General features: G+C 42.3%; 1 protein-coding gene across 2 annotated transcripts in view; it reads left to right on the forward strand.

Annotated features, from left to right (window-relative positions):
- pcsk7 (proprotein convertase subtilisin/kexin type 7) overlaps positions 1-23,738 on the forward strand; it is a 218,343-nt gene that overhangs the window by 44,908 nt on the left and 149,697 nt on the right. For both annotated transcript variants that reach the window (XM_072593277.1, XM_072593278.1), the window contains exon 7: positions 22,980-23,118. In XM_072593277.1, the coding sequence (XP_072449378.1) occupies positions 22,980-23,118 (139 nt within the window). The remainder of the gene's footprint in view (positions 1-22,979; positions 23,119-23,738) is intronic.

Below are 23,738 nucleotides of genomic sequence, written 5' to 3' on the forward strand. Positions count from 1 at the left end.
TCATTACACTGGGATGACCTTTCCTGTTTCGTGTAACCTCACCCCAACCTTCTTTCTTTTCCCACAATTCTCTAGCCTTCTCCTGTCTGGAGACAAGGAGTGAAAGATTTGTGTTGAAAATCACTGTCAGCTTCACAGTTTGCCTCTAGGTGGCGTTTAAAGCTTATGACACCAATTTATTCTTGAGCCAGACCCTGTTCGCGTTGACTCCTGACAAATTACATCTTTCTCCACTCAGAGTAGCCTCTTCCCCCTTTGATTTCCTTTTAAGCATTTTGAAAGCTGCACCAAAACCCTTCTGTGCTGCGCTGTGAACTGCTGAAGATGAACAGCTCTTAATCTTCCAATGAGTGACCCAGACTGAGGTCTGTTTGCACTCCTATTCCCTCATAAGTCATCATCTGTAGACAGACAGTGCATTGTTTTGACAAGAGCTTTGCAAACTCGCTTCCCAAATAGGGAGGGAGCAGGGCCCTGTCTCTGTACCAAATTCTTTTTGAGTGCGCCATTTGTAGATTTGGCTGCAACGCAGAGGGAGGAGGCACTGAGAAGGTGAACCTGTTGTCACTCACCTCTTTGAAGACATTCCCTTGAAGAAGAGGGTGGCTATTTTACAAAGGAACTCCCCTTTCCTGTTCATCTATTTTGTAGGTTTTGGCTGTTTTAATCCCAGCTGAGTGCAGTTAAAGCTGCATCCCTTCAGTGTGCCCAAGACAATGTTCAGGGACCTGGAAAGGAAGAATGGGGATTGGATGGGTGTCTGTTGGCAGAGTGTGTCAATAGTGCAGTCTTTGTAGGAGCCAAGACCTGTGTCTCCCCTTGTTACCAGCTCCACAGCAGGGGTTCAGTCTAACCTGGATCACCAGTGGAGTGCCCCACATAGTGTCTCTGGGGTTAGCTCATAGCTATTCATCAGAACCTGCAGCCGTGGGTAGAGATCCCTATCAATTGACACGATCTCATTATTAACTGTGTATTAATTGTGTTTGAGGGCAGGTGGAGGCCATGAATTGGGGTTGCTAGTGAATACATATAAAGTGCCACATATTGAAATTGGTTTGGTTGAGGCAAGTGCTCGTCATATTTTGCTCTAATTAAATGTAAAACAGAGGAAAGATTAGTTCCAGTATTGTGCCTCCCCTGCTGGCTTTCTGGACAGATGTCCGATTTACCTCTAACGGGGTCTGCTACTTAGTGTGAGAGTGTTTGTTATGCAATTTAAGAAATACGTATTGAAGGCTTCAGCACTTGGCTGTTGTGTACAGTTAGCACATTCACGGGTGCAGTGTCTGGGCTTGCACGAGGCTATTTGGTTGCAGTGGAAGAGCATGTTTATAGTAGCTTGCCATGCTTCACAACAAATTTCGGTTGTGTAAGCAATCTTTTATACCTTTAGGTTACATGCCACTATACATTGATATTGGGGTCACGAGTGTGTCTTTTAACTTACCCTGCCGCTTAAAGAGGCATAACACATCACAGATTGCAACACGCAGTCAAACTGTGGATTATTCAGGCAATGTTATAAAAAATTCTTTGAGTTCTCACTTTGTGCTATATGTTTTTCAGCTGCCCACTTATTTTCTCACCTGTTGGTTGAAAGAAGGGGCAGGTTTACAGGGAAAGGATGAGGGCTCTTGGACTTGTTCTCATTGAACAAGTGTCTTTGACGTAATTTTTTTTTCACTCACCAGGCCATTTCATTGTTTTGCAGAATTGTTACAGTGCAGAAGGAGGCCATTGTGCCTATGCCAGCCCTTCAAACGAGCATCATTACCTCGTGCCAATGTCCTGCCTTTTCCCCCCTACCCTTGCCCACTTTCTATCCAAATGGTCATCCAATGTTCTCTCGAACGCCTCAATTGAACTTCCAGGTTGCGCTGTCCATACCTTTAACTATTCACTGAGTGAAAAACATAATTTTCTTACCTTCCACTTGCTTCTTTTGCACATCACTTTAAATCTATGTCCTTTCATTATTCTTTACTTTTTACAAGCAGAAACAGTTTCTCCCTATCCACTCTATCCAGCACATTCATGATTTTGAAACCCTCCATCTGATCTCCTTTCAGCCGCGTTCTCTCCAAAGTGAGCAGTCCCAACCTGGAGTTTCCTTATAGCGTCATAGAGATGTACAGCTCAGAAACAGACCCTTCGGTCCAACTCATCCATTTTAACCATGCCGATCATGACCCAATCTAGTCCCATTTTGCAGCATTTGGCCCATATCCCTCTAAACCTTTCCTATTCATATACCCATCCAGATGCCTTTTAAATGCTGTAATTGTACCAACCTCCACCACTTGCTTTTGCAGCTCATTCCATACACACAGCACCCTCTGGGGGAAAATGTTGCCCCTTAGGTCCCTTTTAAATCTTCCCCCTCTCATCTTAGACCCATCCCCTCTAGTTTTGGATTCCCCTACCCTGGGAAAAAGGCCTTAGCTATTCACCCTATCCGTGCCCCTCATTTTATAAACCTCTATTAGGTCACCCCTCAGCCTCCAATGCTCCAGGGAAAATAACCCCAGCCTATTCAGCCTTTCCTTATAGCTCAAACCCTCCAAACCTGGCAACATCCTTGCAAATCTTTTCTGAACCTTTTCAAGTTTAACAACATCCTTCCTGTAGCAGGAAGACCAGAATTAAATGCTGAATTCCAAAAGCGTCTCAACTAATGTCCTGTACAGACACAACAGGACCTCCCAACTCCTATACTGAGTGCACTGATCAATAAAGGGAAGTGTATCAAATGCCTTCTCCACTTTCCTGTCTGCCTTTTCAAGGAACTATGAACCTGCCGCCAAGGTTTCTTTATTCAGCAGCACTCCCCAGGACTTTACCATTAAGCGTATAAGTCCTGCCCTGAAGGAGGACGTTCTGGCTTTGGAGGGATTGTAACAAAGATTTACCAGACTGATTCCACGAAGGCAGGACTGATGTATGAAGGCAGACTGGATTCACTGGAGTTTAGAAGAATGAGGGGAGTATCAAAGAAGTCTATAAAATACTAAAAGGACTACACAGGGTGAACGTAGGAAGGATTTTCCCAATTAAGAAGAGATCCAAAACCAGCGGTCACAATCTGTGGATACAGGCTAGACCAGTTAGAACTCTGATGAGGAGAAATCTCTTCACTCCGAGGGGTGTGCCAGTGGAATTGTCAGCTGGCTCAGAAAGCAGTAGAGACCAAAACACTGAATGTTTTCAAGGGGTCAGATATAAATCTTAGGGCGAAAGGGATCAAAGGCTATGGGGAGAAAGCAGGAACAGGGTATTGAGTTGGATGATCAGCCATGAACGTATTGAATGGTGGAGCAGGCTCGAAGGGCTGAATGGCCTACTGCTCCTCCGATTTTCTACATGCTTCTTCAAACTGTCCACATAACTGAAGTTTCTCATTCCTGGAACCATTCTTATGAATCATTTCTGCAGTCTCTGCAATGCATTCACATAATTTCTATAAAGTAGTGTCCATAACTCTACGCCACAATCCAGCTAAGGAAGGAGTTGAGGTTTCTTTAGGTAGCCATCACGACTTCATTGATATTGTGCTGCCAGCAGGAGGAGCGCTTGAGCAGGTTGGGAAAACAGCCTGACTTTGGTTGTTTTTCATCCCTCCCTCCCTCCAATGACCCAGATAGGATTGACTTGTGTACTGCTGGAGGAAGGCTAATGTTGGACGTTTTAATTCCTGATTTGTCAAGCCTGAACAACTCATGGTATTGATACTGAATTAGTCTTCAGGCAGTTCAAATATATCCTATATATTAAATTATATAAAATTCATTACTTAATGGGACATTTGTACACTGTTTTGTTTCTTGTGAATGTCGCCTAGGTAGCAATTCAGACCAGTCTCATCCACTTTGTGTTAATGAGTAACCATCGTAAAAACAGAACGCCTGCTCGATAAGGTCAGGCCATTTAACACTAAACAAATCAAAGGGCAGTGCCAGATAATGAGACGTCCTTTTCCACACCGTCTGGTAGCATTAGGAACTTGGGATGGATTCAGCCGAGCTCCAGATATAAAAACTTGAGAAACACACGTTATTTTAATCAAAGTGACACATTTAGGAAGGCCTCACAAATCTTAGTTGAGGTTGTCAAGAGTTTTTGTTGTAATTTGTTGGCCAATTCTCAATTGCTGTAGAATCAAACATAACCCTGTGTTCTATCTGAGAGTTCTCCGTTTAACAAATGGGAAGGCAGCCATCGTCAGTTTTCAGTTTATTGCATTTGCGAAATGCCTGTCTAAATTCTCACTGCACCTTCCTATCATTTTGATCTCTAGCCGCATAATTGCAAAATCCTAGACTGTGTTGTCCTGGTCTGTGGTGAGTTAAGTGGGGCAGATAGTGGAGAGAGTGAGGTCTGCAGATGTTGGGGATCAGAGAGTGAGGTCTTCAGATGTTGGGGATCAGAGATGAGAGTGTGTTGCTGGAAAAGCACAGCAGGCAGCATCCGAGGAGCAGGAAATGCTGCCTGATCTCCTGTGCTTTTCCAGCAACACACTCTCAACTCAAGATAGTGGAGAGGCTAACATCTAACCTGTACTCCTTAAGCTTGTGTAGTTTGGCAGCAGTGACTCTGTAGGAGGTGGTTAAGGGTAAAATCCTCCTGATTTATAGCTCAGTGAAAAGTCAGGGGAAGGACAATAAAGCCCTTACCATTACCCCCTGGATTTTTACTCTACTTCTGGATATTTTCTAATCAACTTGTTCAGAGATGTTGTTACACAGCACTGGAGTAGAACCTGGGCCTCCTAGCTCAGAGATGAGGATGCTACCATTGTACTGCAAGACCATCTCTCTGAGTTTCTACACTGAGAGAACCTGCGAGCATTTCCCCTGGACATCTCACCTACCCTCAATACATACTGGTGGGCGTTACTGATCAGACTGTGTGGAAAAAGACATTTCATTAACTTGCACTGCACTCTCCACTTTGTGTGAAATATCCTGCTCTTATTGAGCAGCCATTCCATTTTCACAGAGGTCACTCTTAAAACTCCAGCGCAAACAGGCAGAGACTGTCCTGCACTGCTACCTAGAGGATGTTCAAGAAGGAACATTATGCCCTATGGAGTACAGCTTTTATACAACCCAACCTTGAATATACTTGAATATGCTAGGTTGGAGGAAATCTATAGAAGATGGCTCTGTGTACAGCTTGTGTTTAAATTCCAATGTTTAGAGTTTTAAGGAGGTCTGTACGAGCCTTTACAAACTGCCTTCCATGTGTAAAAACCTGAGACAGGCAGCATTATCTCCCAAATGAAGCATTTAATTTCCATTTTGCAGCAGTAGCAATACTGTGTTTAGTGGGTTTTTTGATAAGGTGTTACATCGCTAGTCATCCACTTACCAAAGCAAAAATCAGCTTTACTATTCCATAATTGTCTATTACATTTCAATACAAACTCCAGTCTGCTGTCTCTGCTTAAGAAGATTCGGGCTGGTTGGTGTCCCTGCACTTATTTCTTATGCTCCAATGACCATCAGCTGCTCTATCCAATCCCTGAAGCATGTCTTGGTTCACTCTTAAAGGGACCACCATTTTCAGGTGTCACCCAAGAGGTTATTGTATAAGATTATAGCTCATGGAATTGGGGTAACATGTTTGTATGGATTCATGATTGTTTTGAGATGTAGAAGGAATAAGCAGGACGTTTTTAAGTTGGCAGGCTGTAACTAGCAGGGTACCGCAAGGATCAGTGATGGGACCTCAGCTATTTACAGTCAGTGTTAATGAGGGGACCCAGGTATGAAGTGCTTGGGTGTGATCCCAATACTTATGGATGCTTAGTTGGCAAATGAAATGAGTGAGCAAGAACATGACAAATGGACTATAATTTGGACAAATGTGAAGTTACCCATTGGGTCGAAAAAATATAGAATTTATTTTAAAAGGTGAGAGAGTCGGACATGTTGGAACTCAGGATGATCTCCTGCCACCATATCACAGAATGTTATGGTGCAGGTGCAGCCTGCAGTTAGAGTAAATAAAATATAGGCCCTTATTCAAAAGGAATTGGACTATAATTATCCTGGGTTTTACACTGAGACTACATTTGGAGTACTGCGGCAAGTTTTAGGTTACCTATGGTAGAGGAGTGGTTTATTTACTTCATCTCTCTGTTTTTGACCAATTGTTTAACCCCATGAAACAAGGCTACATTCAATTCCTTCTGCTTTTGCTTCTGATTGTCTCTTGTGCCGAGTCTTATCAAATACCTTCTAAAAACTAATGTTGATGGTTTTAACAGCCCTCCCTATCCCCCATGTCCAAAATCTCCTCAAAGTAACTCAGCCATATTAGTGAGAAATGGCCTAACCATTCCAATTCCTCGCTGAGTCTCTGATCACCTCATATTTGTCCAAATGCTCTGCCACTTCCACCTATGTACTGGAGACGCTCAGGTTAGCAGTCACTATTTCTTTGCACACAATCCCTTCATGAGGATTATCAAGGGCCGGTGGTGCCTGCTTGTTGTATCAAAGGCTCGTTGCTTGGGGCAACATGGTGGCTCATTGGTTAGCACTGCTGCCTCACAGGAGCAGGGACTCAGGTTTGATTCCAGCCTCTGGCGACTATGTGTATTTTGCACATTCTCCCAGTGTCTGCATGGATTTCCTTTGGATGCTCTGGTTTCTTCCCACAGTCCAAAGATGTGCAGGTCAGGTGAATTGGCCAAGCTAAATTGCCCATAGTCTTCAGGGGTGGGTAGGTTAGGTGCATTAGTCAGGGGTAAATATAGGATAGGGGAATGGGTCTGGGTGGGTTACTCTTCAGATGGTCAGTGTGGACTTGTTGGGCTGAAGGGCCTGTTTCCATACTGTAGCGCTTTTAATATTCTAATTCCTAATAGTGCTTGCATGTATGGTTAAAGTAGCTTAGCAGTGTTTTGTGAAGCACAGAAGCATTATGTATCAGCAATTGCCAGTGAACCCCATAGTGTGATGTAGAGTCATAATGATATAGCAGGAGGCCATTCAGCTGATTGAGCTCATGCTAGCTGTCTGTCAATGAACCTAGTCAGTCCCATTCCACTGTTCTTTTGTCACAAATTTGTTTCCCTCAAGTGCCCCTTCAGTTTCCTTCTACTTCCACCACTATTGTAGAAAGCGAGTTCCATTATCGTTGTCGTTATCGCTTCCTGTGCAAAATGCTCTTCCTCTCAGTCTGTCCTGCATCTCTTGTTCAAAATCTTACATCTGTGACTGCGAACCCTATGTTAATGAGAACCACAGAGTGAACTGCAAGTAGTTCCAGATCTTCATTTAATTCATAGTGCCCTGTTCACCTTTTTTCTTGAGCTTCAGCAGTGTTTTAAGTGATTGTTCTAGATGCTTAGGCTGCATTTAGTTGAGTAGTAAATCCCCCAACCTCAAGTCTCAGGTTAAATTTCAAATCAGGAAACACTGAAGTGGGTATTTGAAATTGCAATAAACATTGATTTTACACAGCCCTTTAAACATCTTGTAGATATCAAATTAGTGAACATTGTAAATGTGCTTTTAAGTACCAGTTATTATCGATAGTTAATCTCTTATGGTTGGTTAAGAAACATTCCTCAATTTCAGATGTTCGAGCTGTAAAAGCCCCACGTCCTGTCTTCAGCATAAAGGTCTGCTGAACAATTAGAGTTTTCTTGGTGCCAAATGTTACAATTTATACTGGACTACATTGAACATATTGAAACCTTCCCAAAACTAAACGTTGCGCTCGTAAATGATTTGCAGGTAATTTGGCTCTTTAACTAATCAATCGTTTATTTTCATCCAGTGTTCCATTATGAGGCTGAATAAGCTCACATGCTTCATAGGGAAGTAATTTTGTTTTGGAACAGCCAAGAATCTGGTGGTTATTTCAGTTTAAACACAAGCTGCATGCTTCTATCAAACAGGCTCTGATTGTAGCATTGAAATAAGTCCAAACCAAACAATCAACAATTTTTGAAACAAGAAGAGGAATTGCTGGAAAAGCTCAGCAGGTCTGTGGAGAGAGAAACAGAGTTAACGTTGTTGGGTTCAGTGACTCTCAACATTCAGTTTTCGTCTTTGGGATGAGGGACAAAATTAGCCATTTTGACCAAGAGTCTGACTGTTCAGAGGACTGTTCACTCTGCATCCTAAAGCTGGAAACAGTTATCAATATAGAAAAACCAGATTGAGATCTGTCGTCAGACTAGGAGTGTCAATGAGAAACATCAAGTAATTATTTTTTTCCCAATTGCTGACTGTACTGTGCATTTTCCATTTTTGTTTTCAGCATTCGTTTTTGTTTCTTTTTCCCTCAACCTGAATTTTCCAATTTTTTCGGGGTTTTCTTAAATAAAAACGTCACCCCGACCGATTTCGTTTTCCACTGTTTCACTGGAATTGTAAAAGAGGTTACACATTCACAATGGCTACCACCTGAGACAGCCTCGTCCCACTGTTCCCCAGAAGCGGTTTGTGCGTAATCGGCTTCGGACTTCAATCCTCTCGGTGTCAAAGCCTGGCTATCCACTTACTGTAGCCAAGGAAATACCCTCTTTAGTGGAAGGCTATTGTAATTGGGAGGTGTTAGCGTTCAAATGCCCCCTGTCTCTGTATAACTTCAAATGAATTGGAATCATGTTTGATTGGAACACTTGTTTAACTAGGCTGACATTAACATTTCAGCCACAGAATAAGTCCATGTTTTTTTTAAAGTTTGAGCCAGAGAACTATCAAATGATTCATTGTCTTGTGTATAAAGAGGGAAAAATAAGTGGTATAATTTATTTTATATATTAATGAGGTTGACAAAGTGTATATGTTCCCTTATCCAGGAAAAGATATTATTTCATTGGAGGCAGTTCAGAGAAGGTTCACTAGGGTGGTCCCTCTTGTGGAGGGATTGCCTTGTGAGCAAAGGCTAAACAGGAGGGAATCCCCTCACTGGAGCTGAGAAAAAATGAGAAGTGATCTGGTTGAAACATATCAAATTTTTAAGGGGCTTGACAAGGTCAATGCTGAGAGGATGTTTCCACTCGTGGGGCAGTTTAGGATCAGAGGGCATAGTGTCAGAGTTAAGGAGTGCCAATTTAAGACTGAGGAGGAACTATCTTCTCAGAGGGTTGTGAGTGTTTGGAAATCCTTGTCACAAAGAGCCGCGGGGACAAAATCCTTGTGTATATTTAAGGCTGAGATAGATTCTTGATCAGTCAGGGAAAAGCAGTAAAGTGGACGTGAGGAATATCAGATCAACCATGATCCTATATTGAATATCGGAGCAGGATTGAGAGGCTGAATGGCCTTCTCCTGTTCCTATTTCTTATGGTCTTATTGCCACAGTTTTACACATTGTACAATTTAATTTCCTTTAAAATAAAAGGACTGATCTTCGGAGGAGCATTCCCACCCAGACCCGGTCCCCTACCCTATTCCTAGAAACCAGCATTTCCCATGGCCTATCCACCTGACCTGCACATAGAGTCATGGTACAGCATGGAAACAGACCCTTCGGTCCAACCCATCCATGCCGACCAGATATCCCAACCCAATCTAGTCCCACCTGCCCATATACCTCCAAACCCTTCCTATTCATATACCCATCCAAATGCTTCTTAAATGTTGCAATTGTCCCAGCCTCCTCCACTTCCTCTGGCAGCTCATTCCATACACGTACCACCCTCTGTATGAAAAGGTTGCCCCTTAGGTCTCTTTTGTATCTTTCCCCTCTCACTTTAGACCTAGTTCTAGACTCCCTGACCCCAGGGAAAAGACTTTGCCTATCCATGCCCCTCATAATTTTGTAAACCTCTATAAGGTCAACCCTCAGCCTGTGATGCTCAAGGGAAAACAGCCCCAGCCTGTTCAGCATCTCCCTATAGCTCAAATCCTCCAACCCTGGCAACATCCTTGTAAATCTTTTCTGAACCCTTTCAAGTTTCGCAACATCCTTCCTGTAGCAGGGAGACCAGAATTGCACTCAATATTCCAACAGTGTCCTAACCAATGTCCTGTACAGCCGCAACATGACCTCCCAACTCCTGTACTCAATAGTCTGACCAATAAAAGAAAGCATACCAAATGCCTTCTTCACTATCCTATCTACCTGTGACTCCACTTTCAAGGAGCTATGAACATGTACTCCAAGGTCTCTTTGTTCAGCAACACTCCCTAGGACCTTACCATTAAGTGTATAAGTCCTGCTAAGATTTGCTTTCCCAAAATGCAGCACCTCACCTTTATCTGAATTAAACTCATCTTTGGCCCGTGGGAGGAAACCGGAGCACCTGGAGGCAACCCACACAGACATGGGGAGAACGTGCAAACTCCACACAGTCGCCCGAGGCTGCGATTGAACCCAGGTTGTTGGCACTGTGAGGCAGCAGTGCTAACCACTGAGACACCATGTCGCTATGGAGCCATGTTTGCTACCATACTGAGACCAGCTGATGTAGCACAGATCGGAGAACAAAGCAGCCCCTTGTTGTGCTATGCTGTGTGCTTAACTGCATCGTTTCTAAATAGCATGTGTCCATTTTCAGAATCCATCAGTAGCCGTAGTGCTGACAATAGGAAAGTAACATTTTGCGGCTCTTGTGGGTAGCAGTAATGTATCAGTGGGGACACAAAGCATTATCTGGCTTTTATGATGAGGCTGTGTTGGGTCACGTGCACAGCTGGGACCAATGAATATGAGGATAGAGCATTTGGATGCACCTGCTAATGATATAACATTCTTCAAAGAAAAGTAAATGAGTTTAGCCTTGAACAATAACAGAGTATGACTTCGTGTGATTTCTTTGAAGTTTTATTGTGGATTTTGCCCTCCTCTAACGTTTTGCAGAGAAATAATTAGGCAATTATTGAAACAGCTGGCTGTCTAATCACAACTTCAGATGTCGTGAGCTGACCTAAAGGAAATGGTTATCTCTGATTTTTTTCTGTTGAAAGAAACTGTCAGTCATTTCTGATAGCGATCTAACAAATGTGCTATTTCCAAACATTGACATTCCTCCTTTTAATTCTTGCAAAAGAAAGCTTGTTGCCAGAATTGGTTATTAAACGTCTATCAAAACGTGCACATTACAAGATCTGGTGTATCTGAATACACAAAGGTTTTATTTCTTTCTGGTTGCTCTCCCTGTCTTTGAGAGGGAGATGATTTGTGATGGACAGTCAATGCACTGACAACAATACTCCATCTAACTTTTATCTTCTTCAGACACATGTCTGGATAGTGAGCGCCAGCAGGCTGAGCAACTGCGGAGGGTATCACATCCCCATGTTGATTTAAATAAAATCAAGGAAGAAAGATTTCCATTGACAAAACCACTTTCACCATTTCTCAAAGTACTTTGTACAATCAGCGAAGTGCTTTAAAAGTGTAGTTGCTGTTTACATTGGGAAGTCAGGCAACGAATTCATACGCAGTAAGCTCCCACAATGAGCAATGCGAAAATGACCAGATGAAGTGTTTCAGTGACGCTGTTGCAGGTTAAATATTGGGCTGGGCACCAAGGAGAACTTCCCTGTGTCTCCTTAAAATAACGCTGTGGAATCTTCTACCTCCTACCTCAGAGGGTCGGTGAGGTGAATCTCAAGCACAAAATGGCACCTCTGACAGTACAGCACTTTGTCAATACAGCACATCTGTGTTGACATCCCTGGAGCAAAGCTTCAAACCACACACAGGGTAGAGTGCTAGCAGCGAGGGAATGCCTAACTCTTTGTGTTCTAGTGCTGCAACATTAGCTGCGCTCTGCACAGACATGGACTAATTCAGGAATGACTGGTAAAGAAAAGACAAATGCAATGGAGTGAGAGCAGCCCAGTTTAGACTTGCTTTATTAAAGAGCTGTGAGAGCTGCAAGGGTTTGATGCCCACCTAGCGTGACACCGTTTCTGTTTTCAGAAATTGTTCTCAGAATATTGGTGGTATTTTGTATTATTTATTGTCCATCGCTGGGCTACACTGATTAAGGATCAACCACTTTGTCTGGGACTTGTGGACATGTGCTGACCAGAGTGGGTTACTTTGGGGTTATTGTTATTATTTGACAAATGTAGATCCTCAGATCTAAGCGTAACCTCCTGGGTTTAAGTTGATGAGTCCACCACTGAGTCCAAAGAGAGGGCACTTCCTGGTAATGTGCAGCATTGTTTCAGAGTCCCCACAGTGCATGAAGGCTTTGTGTTGAGGCCCCCACAATGGATTTGGATTTGTGCAGCAGTCAGTCCTAGCTGGTCCTGAACCTGTTTAACAAGGACCACTGTTGCCATTGCAATGGAAAGCCACAGATGGGATGTTCCCATTCAATAAATTGGAAGGGGATGATAGGTCCTTTATTTGACAGGCATTGATGAACCATGATGGCAATCTAGCAAGTTTTATATCTATTTTAACTAGGGTCACCTCACAAATATCATCTGTATTGAGTTCAGTTTCAGCAGTTGCCCTAGTTAATTTCATGACTCTCAAAACAAAACCGAAATTGCTGGAAAAATTCAGCAGTTCTGGCAGCATCTGAAGAGAATAAGCAGAGTTAACATTTCAGGTCCCATGACCTTTTTTTTAGAACTGATTGTAGCTAGGAAAAGTTTGGTATATATGCTGAAGGAGTGAGGGGGGATGAAAGGAGTAAATGACAGGTGGAGATGGAGTCGAATGGGTCAAGCTCAGCCTCGGGAAAATGAATAGCTGCTTATGGGGATGATTAGTAGCTGACAATGGGTTATTTGTGGTAGCAGCCAATGTGATGACAAGGCCTGTGTGTGAACCTTCTCCCATGGGCACATTTTCCCATGTCCTTACCCCAACACACACACACCATTCCTACCCACAATTCAGCTCTAAAGAAGGGTCACTGGACCCGAAATGTTTTCTCTCCACAGATGATGCCAGACCTGCTGCATTTTTCCAGCAATTGTCAGTTTTGGTTCTGATTTCCAGCTTTCACAGTTCTTTAGTTTTTGTTTAATTTCATGACTTCCGGGTTGCTCGTTGAATCAAAGACAGAAGTGGGAAGTCAAATGTGGACTCTTTAGAGATCAGAGAGGTGCTAAATGAATATTTCTCATCGGTTTTCACTCAGGAAAAGGAGAATATTGTAGAGAAGAATGTGGTCCGAGATATTAGACTAGAAAGGATTGAGGTTAGTTATGCACAGGTATTATCAATTCTAGAAGGAGTGAAAGTAGACAAGTCCCCTGGGCCGGATGGGATTTATCTGAGGATTCTCTGGGAAGCTAGGGAGGAGATAGCAGGGCCTTTGGCTTTGATATTTGAGTCATCATTCTCTACAGGTTTAGTACTAGAGGACTGGAGGATTGCAAATGCTGTGCCCTTGTTCAAGAAGGGCAGTAGAGATGATCCAGGGAATTATAGACCAGTGAGCCCTACTTCTGTTGTAGGAAAGGTTTTGGAAAGAATTATAAGAGATGAGATTTATAATCATCTAGCAAGCAACAATTTGATTTCAGATAGTCAACATGGTTTTGTCAAGGGCAGGTTATGTCTCACAAACCTCATTGAGTTTTTTGTGAAGGTGACCAAGCATGTAGATGAGGATAGGTCATTTACATAGTATACATGGACTTCAGTAAAGCCTTTGATAAGGTTTCACATGGTAGGCTGTTAGAGAAAATGCAGAGGCATGGGATTGAGGGTGATTTAGCAGTTTGGATTAGAAACTGACCTTCTGAAAGAAGGCAGCGAGTGGTGGTTGATGAAAAATATTCAGCCTGGAGTCCGGTTACAAGTGGTGTGCACAAGGATCTGTTTTGGGACCACTGCTGTTTGTCATTTTTGTAAATGACTTAGACGCAGGTATAGGTGGATGGATTAGCAAATTTGCAGATGACACTAAAGTCGGTGGAGTAGTGGACAGTTTTGAAGAATATTACAGGTTGCAGGGGAATTTGATAACTGCAGAATTGGGCTGAGAGGTGGCAAATGGAATTCAATGCAGCTAAATATGAGGTGATGCACTTTCGGAAGGATAACAGGAAGGCAGCGTACTGGGTAAATGGAAAGTTTCTTGGTAGTGTGGGTGTGCAGAGGGATCTTGGAGTCCATGTACTTGGATCACTGAAAGTTGCCACCCAGGTTGATAGTGTTGTTAAGAAGGCATACAGTGTGTTAGGTTTCATTTGTAGAGGGATTGAATTCTGGAGCTGCAATATTATGCTGCGACTATACGAAACACTAGTGCGGCCGCATTTGGAATATTGTGTACAGTTCTGGCCGCCATATCTCAGGAAGGATGTGGAAGCATTGGAAAAGGTGCAGAGCAGATTTACCAGGATGTTGCCCGGTCTGGAGGGAAGGTCTTATGAGGAAAGACTGAGAGACTTGGGTCTGTTCTCATTGCAAAGAAGAAGGCTAAGAAGGGATTTGATAGAGACATACAAGATGATCAGAGGATTAGATAGGGCAGACAGTGAAAGTCTTTTTATCAGGATGATGACGTCAGTTTGTATGAGGGGGCATAACTACAAATTGAGGGGTGATAGATTTAAGACAGATGTCAGAGGCAGGTTCTTTACTCAGAAATTGGTAAGGGCGTGCAATGCCCTACCTGCCAAAGTAGTTCACTCAGCCACATTAGGGAGATTTAAACAATCCTTAGATAAGCGCATGGATGATGATGGGATAGTGTAAGGGGACGAGCTGAGAATAGGTCACAATAGGTCGGCGCAACATCGAGGGCCGAAGGGCCTGTTCTGCGCTGTATTGTTCCATGTTCTATGTTCTATGTTCAATGTTCTATCTGATCCCAACCTGATCAAAACTTGCTCACCCAATACGAGCTAAAAACCGAACGGGGCATTATTTTTGGTTTGTGCAGCTTTGTATACCAGAGAGTAAGTGCACTCCTCACTCCTGTTCCCAGTCTGTCTCATAGACAAATCTAGTAGACACTCAACTAACCTCCTGTTGAGGCAATGTGCTTATTCCGAGGCCATAGTTTTATTGGTCAGAGCGAAAAATGTTGCACAGTAGCCTGAGTGATGGAGAAGTTTGTAATTATGATGAATTAAGATCAATTAATTAGTGATTGAGGATTTCTACTTGGTCACTAAGACAGTAATTGGCAGATATAAATTTTAAGATGAAAACAGAAATTAAGCAAAAACACAAATTTGTAAATTATTTGTTTAAACAGAGGATGGAGAGATTGTGAAGTTCTCTATCAGCCGTTATTAAGTTCAGAAAGACTTCTAAATGGGACATGATGATAAACAAGTTCATTCAATGAGGAAGTAACAGTCATTAGAAAAGATGTCTCGAATGATTGATGTTAGCTTGATGGATTGTATCAGTTTGTGCTTGTGTAGACGACCTTAAACTGTGACACAACACCCTCTAAGGCAGAGTCATAGAATGGTTACAGCATAGTACCTTTCAGTTGTTAAGAAAGGCATTTGGCACACTTGCCTTCATTGCTGAGTCCTTTGAATATAGGAATTGGGAAGTCATAATGAGGTGGCACGGGACATTGGTGAGGCCTCTTCTGGAGTACTGTGCCCAGTACTGGTTGCTCAGTTATAGAAAGGATATTATTAAGCTGGAGAGAGTTTGTAAGAGATTTACCAGGATGTTGCTGGGTATGGAAGGTTTGAGTTATAAAGAAAGGCTGGGACTTTTTCACTGGAGCATAGTCCGTTGAGAGGTGACCTGATAGTAGTTTACAAAATAATGAGGGGTATAAATAGAGTTAATGGTAGGAGTCTTTTCCCTAGGGTGAGGGATTTCAAGACCAGGGGCACATTTTTAAGGTGAGAGAAGAGAGATTTTAGAAAGACATGAGAGGTCTTTTTTTTAAACACAGAGGGTATTTTGCATGGAGAATGAATTTCCTGAGGAAGTGGTGGATGTGGGTACAATTACAATGTTTAAAAGACATTTGGATAAGTACATGAATAGGAAAGGTTTGGAGGGATATGGAGCCAGGAGTAGGCAGATGGGACTAGTTTAGTTTGAGATTATATACGGCATGGACTAGTTGGACTGAAGGGTCTGTTTCTGAGCTGCCTGATTCTATATCTGGGCCAACCCTCTGTGAGAGCAACTCCATGAGTCCCATTCACCCACCACTTCCCCGTAGCATGGCTATAGTTTTTAGATTAGATTCTCTACAGTGTGGAAGCAGGCACTTCGGCCCAACCAGTCCACACCGACCCTCCGAAGAGTAACTCACACAGACCCATTTCCCTCTGACTAATGCACTTAACACTATGGGCAATTTATCATGGCCAATTCACCTGACCTGCACATCTTTGGACTGAGGGAGGAAACCGGAGCACCCGGAAGAAACCCGCACAGACACGGGGAGAACGTGCAAACTCCACGCAGACAGTCACCCGCGGCTGGAATCGAACCTGGGATCTTGGTGCTGTGAGGCTGCAGTGCTAACGACTGAGCCACCGTGCCACCCATAATTATACCTACATAATTATCCAATTCCCAAATAAAAACAAAGTACTGGTGAAACTCAGCAGGTCTGATAACATCTGCGGGGAGAGAAACAGAGTTCATATTTAGAGCCCATATGAGTCTACTTTGGAACCACGATTATTCAACTGCCCAGTTGAAAGCCTGTTTTGAACAAATCTCAATAATTTTCTTGGGCAGGCTATTTCCAGATCCAAACCACTCGCTGCATTGAGGTTTCTCCATGTGGTCCTTGGCCATTCAGTGTCGGTTGGCATCCTTGAGCTCTTGATCTTCCACCAATGGTGGGGGGAGGGAGGGCAGTTTCTCCTGAATGCTGTGTCCAGACCACTCACAATTGTGTTAATCTCTCAGCAACTCTCCTCTCACATGTCTCTCCTCATGTTTCCAGAATTTTCAAATGTTATTCACTTTATGGTATAATGCATAAAAATGCATATTTTTTTAAGAAAGATAACCTTTAGTTGCATTTGAATCCATTTGAGCTCAGTTACAGATTTAAGATAATTCTTAAGTAACCCATTAAGGATTGAGCCTCTCACCAGGAAGACAAGGGAAGAGTTAAACTTACAAACCCTTTTTTTAAATAAAAAAGTGGAAGTGCAAGGACAGGACTGCACTATGAGCTAAGAAGAGAAAAAGCTGTAAAGGTCACATAATAGAGTTTGGAACAGAAGCTTTTACATTTCTGATTAAATTACGCTAGTGTGCTTTTTAAAAAGGCTGAGGTTCAATGAAAGGAATGTTGCATTTACTTCAAAGTCATTAATAACCAGACCAGCATCTGCCAACCCAATGACTAAGGTTCTTAAAGTAAACTGACTCCCTGAAGAAAGAGTCAGAAGAGCCACCGTAATTTACAAATGAGAACTCCATCTATTTTTTCAGAGAAGGCGGTTTGGCAGCATTAGTTTAATAGACCAGATTTTCTTTTAGGAATCTTTATGGACTCTATTCCAGCAATAGTTTCTAACCAAAATTTGAACATTCTACCCATCCTACCTATAAGGAAATGTCTTTCTAATCTCCCCCATTTGCTTTTTAATTGCTTTTATTTTTATTAAATTTAAGTTTGTGTCCCCAGTCCTGGTGACCAGTAGTAATAACCAGTCACTATCTTATCTTAATTCTTCAAGATCTTTAAAATTGACAGATTTCAATCACAAAAAGCTGAATGTCTTTGTTTTTACATTTTAATGTGCTTCAGTATGAACCAAGACTGCCTTGCTGAAAAACTCTGGAACTACCTGGAAATTGTGTATTTCTGTAGAGGGAGGTGCAGCATTAAGGTACAGTGCTTCCTCCATTTACAGTGCCAGAGGGAGGTCACATAGGGAGATCATTCTGCAACTTTCACCACGGTCCCCAGCTATTTTCCTGTGTCAGCATCCGTTAGATAATCAGTGTGACCTCCTGTTGGGCCGTTACTGTTCGGGAGGAGTCTGTCACTGGCAGAGCAGATGAATGTTTGGTCACATCGCTTCAAAGAGGCCGATGTTGTTATGAAAGGGGGTAGAAGCTCTCTAAATGCTATTGGACAACAAGTGGAAAAGCGATGTAAGCTCAGTCATTGAGTAGTTTTCAAGACATCGATTGATTAATTCCTATGTAGTATAAGGATAACGTGGGGAAATGGTGTTGAAATAGATGATCAGCCATGATCTAGAATTATGGAGTAATTACAAGGGGCTGAATGGCCTACTCCTCCTGTCTTTCAATATGGGCGACATTGTGGCACAGTGGTTAGCACTGCTGCCTCACAGCGCCAGAGACCCAGGTTCAATTCCCGCCTCAGGCAACTGTCGGTGTGGAGTTTGCACATTCTCCCCGTGTCTGCATGGGTTTCCTCCGGGTGCTCCGGTTTCCTCCCACAGTCACAAAGATGTGCAGGTTAGGTGAATTGGCCATGCTAAATTGCCCCATAGTGTTAGGTGCATTAGTCAGAGGGATATGGGTGTGGGTGGGTTGCTTTTCGGAGGGTCAGTATGGACTTGTTGGGCCGAAGGGCCTGTTTCCACACTGTAAGTAATCTAATCTGATCTAAAAAAAACTTGGAATCTGTCCACTTCCAAGCAATGAATCATAGAGCTGCTGCTACACAACAAGAGGGCATTCAGCCCATTAGTCTATGGCTGCCCTTCTTCAGACCAATCCGGTCAATTCGATTTTCTTGCTCTATCTCTGAGGCTATGTAAGTTTGTATTTCCCTCGAATGTCTATTCAATTTCCTTTTAAAATCATTCTCCATGAGACTGGAGAGACAATGACTTCTAGTTGTTCACAGTCAGTAAGTTAAAGACAATGACTTCAAATCATCCCTTCTTTCCATTACCTTCAAACTGTGTTACCTCCACCACCCCTCAGACTGGACACCACCAGCCAGTGGGAATAGTTACTCCTGTCTGCTTTATCTACATCGTGTACACTTCCATCAAATCATCCCTCCAACCTCATGTGCTTTGAAGAAAGCCAGCTTCTTCAACCAAAACTTGGAGCTAAAAATGAATCTTCCTCTCTGGAAACAATTCTGCCAAATCTCTTGAATAGTCTGGAATTTAGTCGAAATACAGACATCTACCTACCAGCCAGTCCTCCTGGCTTGGCCCCTTCTCCAGCACCACCATCTTTCTTCCGAGCTTCTGTCACATTAGATAGAGTTGGCTGGGATGAGGGTGGATGGAGTCAAAGAGAAATCAACTAGAACCTTGAGGCCAGTCTTTATCTCCACACGCTGTAGTACAGACAAAAAAAATGGGAGGGGGTTGGAGGGGCTTGTTTTATGGGGAATGCAAAATTTCACTTTATAGGTGGAGATCAAACAGTTAGTTTCCCATTTTCTTTGCTGAAAAACTCTGGAACTACCTGGAAATTCTGTATTTCTGCTGGAAAGTTCAGACCTATTGCTTTCAATCCAATATTTGAAATCACTGTTCAGTACATCGACATTTCTTATTTTGACTTGACTTAAAATGAGGGCAGATAAAAAGAACCATGAATCCAGTAACATATTTTTGTTAGTTGGTACTGATTTTGTGTAGATCATTTGCATATTGCACCCATGTCAAAATATAAAAAAAAGTACATGTGCTTGTGGCTATGAACAAATTTGGAAACGTGCTCAGCTTATGCCTATTCTGTCTCGTAGAACCTCAGCTGCACCTATTTACAATGGAGACCATTTCAAGAATATTACGTGTATTATTCATAATGTGCATATGTTTTCATTACCTGTCATTGCCAGTCTCATAGCAGTATGGAAGTTAACAACAGTTCATGTAATGATCAACAGATTCAATTTGGGGCTCCCTTCTGGTACACAGCTGTCAGATATTAACTCACAGTTACAAAGTAGATTTACAGCACATTGAAACTAAACACAGAAGAGCTAGTTGGTAAAATCATGAATTGTGACAATTGCTCCTAATGTGTATGTTCTTTTTACAGGGCAGGTTCTCTCCAATTCATTCTCGTTTTAATATTCTTGCATTGCGGTACAGGAGATTCATGTGAAAAGGAGAACTGAACAATGTATAATGGTGGCATTTCTGACCTTCCTTTACTCAGTGATTGCTCCTGGTTTTGTAGCTTGATGAGTTTCGAAGTGAGTGGTAGCATAGTGTCGTCATACATTGTCAAAAGCCCAGAAATTGGAAGTATAAATCTCACTCTTCAATAGTACATTGGTTTGACTCAATGGACCTAGCAGGCTGCTTACTACTGAAGGTTTGCTATGAGCTTGTCAAGTCGGTATTAATGCTGCCCAAGTTCCTAGTACCAAAGAAATGTAAATGGCTCATAGAGTTAGAGGGCTGGACATAAAGGACCATCAAATTTCTCTTGCTGCATTTCTGCAGGTACAATGTAAATTCAATTTCATATTTATTATTTGCTGGCTTTGTCTTTTGAGCTTTTATCCTCTATTACTTCTGCAGTACCCAATTATTGCCTTGCTAAGGGACAATCATTTAGGACTGAGAATAGGAGATATGACTTTGCTCAAAGGGTTTTGAATCATTGGAATGCCCTACTCCAGGGAGATCAGCTCTATATGGAAGCTGCATTGGTGAATATACACAAGGATGGGAGATCCTTGGTTTCCCAGAGAAATAACAGGGAGCTGGTGGTGTAGCGGAGTTGAAACCCCAGATCAGCCATAATTGTTGTGAATGATAATGCAGGCTCAGTGGGTCATCAGGTCTGTTCCTGCACCTATTACTGAGTTTCTAAGCTGTACTTTCACAGATACTAGATAATCCTCACCTTCTGGAAAGATCCCAGGTGAGTACTGGGGTTAGTTCTGGTGACTGCAATTCAGGAAGGATATAAATACCTCAAAGACGTTTCCAAAAAATATCAGGGAGGAAAGACTCCATAGCACAGAGATTGGAGATGCTGATTTTGTTTCCTTGGAACAGAAAAGGTTCAAGGTTCTCTTTTTGTTTTTCAGTTTGTTTGTGTAATAAACTTCTGCTTTATTGTTAAAACCAAATGTACAGATCTAAAAGTGGTGTTTGAAACGACGAATGGTAAGGAGAAACTGTTTCCAAGGTCTTTAACCAGAAGTTGCAAATTTAAAGTAATTGGAGGGAGACACAGTCATGGGCATAGTTTTGAGAAGATAAGACCATAAGATATAGAAGCAAAAATAAGCCATTTAGCCCATTGAGTCTGTGCCACCATTCCGTGAGACCACAGTTCATCTGATAATCCTCAACATCACTTTCCTGCCTTTTCCCCATAACCCTTGAATCTCTTACTGAATCAAAATCTGTCCATCTCCGAGATGATCAAGAACCACTTTTAAAACGGGCTGTGTCTTGGTGGCAAATGCTTTCGGGTGTGTAATGATGCCAACTGATGTTCTTACTAGACAAGTCTTATCCCAGATTGAAATCTTACTTGATGGATCATGCTTTGGTTTGTTTTTATTTCTTGCAGTGGTCATTCACTGAAATAAACACATAATGCTGGTTTTAATAATAAAGCAGAAGTCTATTACACAAAAGAAATGAGCAAAAAAAAGAATAAACCAAGCTATTTATTAATAACTCAATGTGAAAGATTTCAAAATACGCAGTAAAAGTACAATCTCATCCATTCCCACCACTATCATTTTACAAATACCAGAAGGAGATCCCTTATCCATCATAACAATAGATTGGAATGATCTGTTTCTTTCATTTTGTGTTTTGGGACATTGATAGTCTTTTTCTTCATGAGTCACAAACTGAGCTTAAATTTTCTTGGCTTCAAAAAATCCCTTCAGGGTTCAACTCAAACATTTATGATCTGAAACTTTTAAAACAAACCCCTGTACTGAGTCACCTACTTCATAGATATTCTAAACTAATTCTTTTCTCCAGGAGGAACTCTTTCTTACATCTATTTTCCACCAACTGCTCTGAAAAGGCATTCAAAGCTGTTATTTTCCTTGAAGGAAAAATGTAAAGTTCATTATTCGTTTCAACAGTTAGATTTACTCTGTCCAATCGCAAAACGCTCACAATGGAAACAAGTTCACATCGCCGCAGGATCTCTCCCTCTCTTCCACCCCCCTCCACCCTCTTTCTCCCCAGTCTTCCACCCCCCCCCCCACCCCTCTCCCTCTCTCCCCCTTTTCTCTCTCTGTCTCCCCCTTTCAAGAACCATGGATGCAGAAAGCCTGACAGGTTAATCAATAAGCCCCCTTATATGCACACATGACTAGTTCAAAATCCAAACTCATACTATTATGATTTATTTTAACCACATGCCTTATAAGTGGTAGCACAATGATAATGACACTGTATTAATAATCCCAAACCTTGATCTGAGGACATAAATTCAAAACCCACCACAGCACCTAACTGAATTTAAATTAAGTAATTAATTAACCTGGAGCCAAGTGCTCATGAATCACGATCATGAAAATGACCAGATTGTCGCAGAAACCCATCTGGTTCACTGTTGTCCTTCTGAGGTGGGAGTCTGCCATCCTTATCTGATGTGGCTTCCGTATAACTCCAGGGCCACAGCAATGTGGTTGACTATTCATTTCTGTCTGAAATGGTCCAGCTCAACACTGCCTTCTCAAGGGCAGTTAGGAGCGGCCAATTGATATTAGTAAGCCCATATGTGAAGAGCAAATCTAAAGAAGACTTTGTAGGTTATAGGGCAATCCCTGGCAGGAGCAATGTGACTACTACAAGAAAATGTGTTGCACTGCATAAAAGTCTATTGGCTTGTGTGTTTTGTTCTCTGAAACATCTTGATACCCACAAACAATTGGCTAATACCATTGCAACAACACAAAACTCCAAGTTATAAGTATAGTTTATAAAAAAAGCTGGTAAAATGATTTTTCATTACATTCTTTCTCTCTCATTTCTTGGAATTGAAGCGAAGTGGTCTATGGCCTGCACCTCCTGGACCTTTAACCAGAAAAAGTTAGAGTAGCAAGAAAATACTTAAAACATTAATCTTATAGAAGCTTACACAATGAAAAAAAGGAATGAATTGGGCATGTTTGACTCTACTTGCTTTTCTATGCTCCCCTCATGCAGGCTGCGTTACAGCATGGAGTGATGTCTGGTCGCCGGGGCTTTGGGAGTATTTTTGTGGTGGCCAGTGGAAATGGAGGCCAGTACGAGGACAACTGCAATTACGATGGCTACGCAAACTCCATCTACACCGTCACCATTGGTAAGTGGCAGTTTGAGGTTTCACCTAGTGAGGAGGAGGGTACTGAAGGAAAGCATTTCCTCGCTTGAGCAGTATGACATCTCACTGACCTATCTCTGATGGGACGTTGGCATCGCTGGCTGGGCTGGCATTTATTGCCTGTCCTTTGTTGCTTTTGAGGAGGTGGTGGTGCCTTCTTGAACCTACCCGGTAGACCCACAATCCCCTTAGGGAGAGAATTTGAGGATTTTGCCCCAGCGACAGTGCCAGCCCCACCTGTAAGTGACTTGGAGAGGAATTTGCAGGGGGTAGTGTCCCCATTAATCTGCTTCCCTTGTCCTTCTGGATGGAAGTGGTCATGCGTTTGGAAGGTGCTCTCTGAGGATCTTTGGTGAATTTCTTGCAATGCTTCTTGTTAATAGTACATACCACTGCTGCTGCTACTATCTGGTGTGTGGCTTAACCAAAACTGATGGCTGAGATGTTTGTCCAACCCCAGCAATTCTAGACTGCATTGCTGGTGATCTTGGCTCATGGTGTGATTTATGTAATTATACAGCCCTAAAGAAGGGTCACTGGACTCGAAATATGAACTCTGCTTTCTCTCCACAGATAATGGTGGAGGTTCTGAATTTCTCCAA

The sequence above is a fragment of the Chiloscyllium punctatum genome, chromosome 23 (genome assembly GCF_047496795.1).
Source record: "Chiloscyllium punctatum isolate Juve2018m chromosome 23, sChiPun1.3, whole genome shotgun sequence".
In the NCBI taxonomy this organism is placed as follows: domain Eukaryota; kingdom Metazoa; phylum Chordata; class Chondrichthyes; order Orectolobiformes; family Hemiscylliidae; genus Chiloscyllium; species Chiloscyllium punctatum.